The sequence below is a fragment of the Hypanus sabinus genome, unplaced genomic scaffold, assembly GCF_030144855.1.
Source record: "Hypanus sabinus isolate sHypSab1 unplaced genomic scaffold, sHypSab1.hap1 scaffold_1523, whole genome shotgun sequence".
In the NCBI taxonomy this organism is placed as follows: domain Eukaryota; kingdom Metazoa; phylum Chordata; class Chondrichthyes; order Myliobatiformes; family Dasyatidae; genus Hypanus; species Hypanus sabinus.
This window is the reverse complement of record NW_026779599.1, coordinates 69260-74682: the sequence shown is the minus strand read 5'-3', so window position 1 is coordinate 74682 and position 5423 is coordinate 69260. Positions and strand designations below refer to the sequence as shown.

Sequence of the window (5423 nt, the reverse complement as noted above, 5' to 3'; positions counted from 1 at the left end):
TGGACATTGGGTGGGGATGGGGAGGGGTGTACGGATTTCGGGGTGGGTTGGGGTGTATGTACATTGGGTGGGGATGGGGAGGGGTGTACGGATTTCGGGGTGGGTTGGGGGGTGTATGGACTGGGTGGGGATGGGGAGGGGTGTACGGATTTCGGGGTGGGTTGGGGGGTGTATGGACATTGGGTGGGGATGGGGAGGGGTGTAGGCACACTGGGTAGGCGTGTGATTTTAGAGGTTACATGTGCTTACCCTACCCACAGTCTCAGGGCCATTTACGGGGTGGATCGGATCCGCAATGGTCTCCATGGCAGCGACTGCTTCTCCGCCGCTGAGAGGGAAATCACCTTCTTCTTCCCCAACAGTCAGTATCCTGGGGCAGGAATGGTGAGGAGGGACTGGAGGGAGAGGACGAGTGTGGGATGTGATGGGAGGGGTGAGGAGGGACTGGAGGGAGAGGACGAGTGTGGGATGGGACTGGAGGGAGAGGACGAGGGTGGGATGAGATGTGAGGGGTGAGGAGGGACTGGAGAGCTCAAGGGTGGGATGGGACTGGAGGGAGTGGACGAGGGTGGGATGGGATGTGAGGGGTGAGGAGGGACTGGAGGGAGAGAATGAGTGTGGGATGGGATGTGAGGGGTGAGGAGTGACTGGAGGGAGAAAATGAGTGTGGGATGGGATGGGAGGGGTGAGGAGTGTCTGGGGTGAGGGAGAGGATGAGGGTGGGATGGGTCGTGTGGGGTGAGGAGGGACTGGAGGGAGAGGACGAGTGTGGGATTGGATGGGAGGTATGAGGAGGGTCTGGAGGGAGGATGAGGGTGGGATGGAATGGGATAGGTGAGGAGGGACTGGAGGGAGAGGTTGAGGGTGGAATGGGATGAGAGGGGTGAGGAGTGCCTGGGATGAGGGTGGGATGGGATGGGATAGGTGAGGAGGGACTGGAGGGAGAGGATGAGGTGTGATGGGATGGGAGAGGTGAGGAGTGTCTGGGCTGAGGGAGAGGATGAGGGTGGGAAGGGATAGGATGGGTGAGGCTGAGGAGATAGTGGACAGGAGGAAGTGTTTTGGGACAGGAGGTTTAAGGCAGTGACCCTACACTCTCACCACCCATAGCCACAATGGAGCCATTTCCAAGTCGTCAAGCGGCTGAGGATTTTCTCAGCAAATATGTCACCCCGACCCTGATCCTCGGCCTGACCCTGCTGTGTAAACTGAAGCCTCGCAACCCCGTGGTGAGTCACAGAGATGAGGGGTGGGGCCCGAATGTTCAAAAAATGCAGAGTCCCAGGGCATCGTGTCCCCAGTGTGTTGGGTCCCCAGGGGTTCAGGCCCCAGATAATCGGTTCCCGAGGGTAGTTGGCTCCCCGTGGTCCCAGTGTGTTGGGTCCCCAGGGGTTCAGGCCCCAGATAATTGGTTCCCAGGGCATCGTGTCCCCAGTGTGTTGGGTCCCCAGGGGTTCAGGCCCCAGATAATTGGTTCCCAGGGCATCGTGTCCCCAGTGTGTTGGGTCCCCAGGGGTTCAGGCCCCAGATAATTGGGTCCCGAGGGTAGTTGGCTCCCCATGGTGTTTGGTCCCAGGGCATCGTGTCCCCAGTGTGTAGGGTCCCCAGGGGTTCAGGCCCCAGATAATTGGGTCCCCAGGGTAGTTGGCTCCCCGTGGTGTTTGGTCCCAGGGCATCGTGTCCCCAGTGTGTTGGGTTCCCAGGGGTTCAGGCCCCAGATAATTGGTTCCCAGGGCATCGTGTCCCCAGTGTGTTGGGTTCCCAGGGGTTCAGGCCCCAGATAATTGGTTCCCAGGGCATCGTGTCCCCAGTGTGTTGGGTCCCCAGGGGTTCAGGCCCCAGATAATTGGTTCCCAGGGCATCGTGTCCCCAGTGTGTTGGGTCCCCAGGGGTACAGGCCCCAGATAATTGGGTCCCGAGGGTAGTTGGCTCCCCGTGGTGTTTGGTCCCAGGGCATCGTGTCCCCAGTGTGTAGGGTCCCCAGGGGTTCAGGCCCCAGATAATTGGGTCCCCAGGGTAGTTGGCTCCCCGTGGTGTTTGGTCCCAGGGCATCGTGTCCCCAGTGTGTTGGGTTCCCAGGGGTTCAGGCCCCAGATAATTGGTTCCCAGGGCATCGTGTCCCCAGTGTGTTGGGTTCCCAGGGGTTCAGGCCCCAGATAATTGGTTCCCAGGGCATCGTGTCCCCAGTGTGTTGGGTCCCCAGGGGTTCAGGCCCCAGATAATTGGGTCCCCAGGGTAGTTGGCTCCCCGTGGTGTTTGGTCCCAGGGCATCGTGTCCCCAGTGTGTTGGGTCCCCAGGGGTTCAGGCCCCAGATAATTGGTTCCCGAGGGTAGTTGGCTCCCCGTGTCCCCAGTGTGTTGGGTCCCCAGGGGTTCAGGCCCCAGATAATTGGGTCCCAAGGGTAGTTGGCTCCCCGTGGTGTTTGGTCCCAGGGCATCGTGTCCCCAGTGTGTTGGGTCCCCAGGGGTTCAGGCCCCAGATAATTGGTTCCCAGGGCATCATGTCCCCAGTGTGTTGGGTCCCCAGGGGTTCAGGCCCCAGATAATTGGTTCCCAGGGCATCGTGTCCCCAGTGTGTTGGGTCCCCAGGGGTTCAGGCCCCAGATAATTGGTTCCCAGGGCATCGTGTCCCCAGTGTGTTGGGTCCCCAGGGGTTCAGGCCCCAGATAATTGGTTCCCAGGGCATCGTGTCCCCAGGGTGTTGGGCACCCTGAGCCAGTTATTGTGGATTGACATTGCACCCGAATGATCCATAATTCTGCACCCAGGTGCCAGGAATCTCAGCGAATCTGAACAATCCCCACAGCCCCTCTGGGAATCTGAAATAACCCCCAGAGAGATGCATATCGGTCAGTGTGTGCAGGGGGAGAATCTGGGTGTTATTTCAGATACCCAGAGAAGCTTATCATTTCTTCCTCTGCGGCTGCCACCTGCCCAGCTTAACTATACCCGGGGGGCGGTGGGGGACCAGGAAGTGGGCTGTCTGAACAGACATTCTTCTCCACACAGATCTGGCTGGCTGACTGGCTGTTGGCCAACAACCCGAACCGGCCCAAGGTACGGGAGGAGAGAGTGAGGGAGTCTCCCACCTGCGATCCCGGCCAGAGCACTGATAACACGGCCAGCATTCCCAAACAGCACTGAGTTTCAGTGGCCGTTACTTTTCTTCAGAAAACCCGGCTCTGTTATTAATTGATTAAAGATAAACTTGATTTGCAATATGTAATGGAAACCCACTGTGAAATGCATCACCAAAGGCCAGCACAGTCTGGCATCTCACAACTCACGAACCCTAACAATATGTCTTTGGACTGCGGTCATGGGGGGAACATACAAACGCCTTACACACAGCGGCGGAACAGAACCTGGACTGCTGCCCTCAAACTCACTCTTCTGATCAGTGTCTCTTTGCCCAGACAGCCAGGACTATCAGTTAACCTCTGTGAGCAGGGACAGGCCTTGGAGAAGGGATTCCACCCTCTACTCCCACCAGCCTTGAAAGTAAAGATGGTGTTCTTGGGGGAAGGGATCTCGGCCCTAACCCCACCTATTTCACCCCTCACACCCATACTCACCTTTGGTCGATCTTAGTCAGGTTCTCCTTGTCTTCCCAGATGCCAGGCCCTTGAAGGCACAGAGCACTAAAACATTTGATAAGCTTCCCAGTGGTACGGTCATTCCATAATTCAGGAGGCACGAAACCCAGGACAACTTAGAATTGTCTTGTCCATAGAGGCAGAGGGTGGTTGTAGATGGAGGGTATTCTGTCCGGAGTTTGATGACCATAAGACCATAAAATATAACCATATAACAATTACAGCACAGAAACAGGCCATCTTGGCCCTTCTAGTCCGTGCCAAACGCTTACTCTCACCTAGTCCGACTGGCCCGCTCTCAGCCCATAACCCTCCATTCCTTTCCTGTCCATATACCTATCCAATTTTACTTTAAATGACAATATCAAACCTGCATCTACCACTTCTACTGGAAGCTCGTTCCACAGAGCTACCACTCTCTGAGTAAAGAAATACCCCCTCGTGTTACCCTTAAACTTTTGCCCCCTAACTCTCAACTCATGTCCTCTAGTTTGAATCCCCCCTACTCTCAATGGAAAAAGCCTATCCATGTCAACTCTATCTATCCCCACCATAATTTTAAGTATCTCTATCAAGTCCCCCCTCAACCTTCTACGCTCCAAAGAATAAAGACCTAACTTGTTCAACCTTTCCCTGTAGCTTAGGTACTGAAACCTAACATTCTAGTAAATCTACTCCGTACTCTCTCTATTTTGTTGACATCTTTCCTATAATTCGGTGACCAGAGCTGTACACAATACTCCATATTTGGCCTCACCAATGCCTTGTACAATTTTAACATTACATCCCAACTCCTATACTCAATGCTCTGATTTATAAAGGTCAGCATACCAAAAGCTTTCTTCACCACCCTATCCACATGAGATTCCACCTTCAGGGAACTATGCACCATTTTTCCTAGATCACTCTGTTCTACTGCATTCCTCAATGCCCTACCATTTACAATGTATGTCCTGTTTTGATCAGTCCTACCAAAATGTAACACCTCACACTTATCAGCATTAAACTCCATCTGCCATCTTTCAGCCCACTCTTCTAACTGACCTAAATCTCTCTGCACTTTGAAAACCTACTTCATTATCCACAACACTACCTACCTTAGTATCATGTGCATACTTGCTAATCCTATTTACCACCCCATCATCCAGATCATTAATGTAAATGACAAACAACATTGGACCCAATACAGATCCCTGAGGCACACCACTAGTCACCGGTCTCCAACCTGACAAACAGTTATCCAACACTACTCTCTGGCATCTCCCATCCAGCCACTGTTGAATCCATTTTACTACTTCAATATTAATACCTAACGATTGAACCTTCCTAACTAACATTCCGTGTGGAACCTTGTGAAAGGCCTTACTGAATTCCATATAGACAACATCCACTGCTTTACCCTCGTCAACTTTCCTAGTAACCTCTTCAAAAAATAATATAAAAGACATATAAACAGCAATATTAAAGACAAAAAGCATATAATATCAAACTCATATCGGTAATATATTATGCTGTTATATGTACAATGGTCAGAGAGAAATTACAACTCCTCATAGCAATCGTAAAAAAAAAGATAAGAAATGTTATTGATAGAGAAAGAAAAACCCCACTAACTAAACTAAAACAAAAAAGAGAGAAAGAAAAAAAGATTGGGCAGTCCAAATGAGGATAAACTTAAAAAAGAAAGAGAGAGGAAAAAAACACATCCTTCCAGTCATCTCCAAACCTTCATGGACAAGGATATTCTCCAAAGAGAATAAAGAGAAATAAATAAATAAAGATAAATTAAATCATGTGAAAATATTGAATAAAGGGTCGCCAGACTTG

General features: G+C 52.1%; 1 protein-coding gene across 1 annotated transcript; it reads left to right on the top strand.

Annotated features, from left to right (window-relative positions):
- Positions 1-260: 260 nt before the first annotated feature.
- Positions 261-3144, top strand: LOC132387103 (nucleoside diphosphate kinase homolog 5-like; the record flags this gene model as incomplete). Its single annotated transcript, XM_059959454.1, has 3 exons — positions 261-361; positions 1111-1229; positions 3010-3144. Coding segments are annotated over 3 exons (355 nt in total), but the record flags the coding sequence as incomplete, so codon positions are not given.
- Between the last annotated feature and the right edge of the window lie 2279 nt (positions 3145-5423).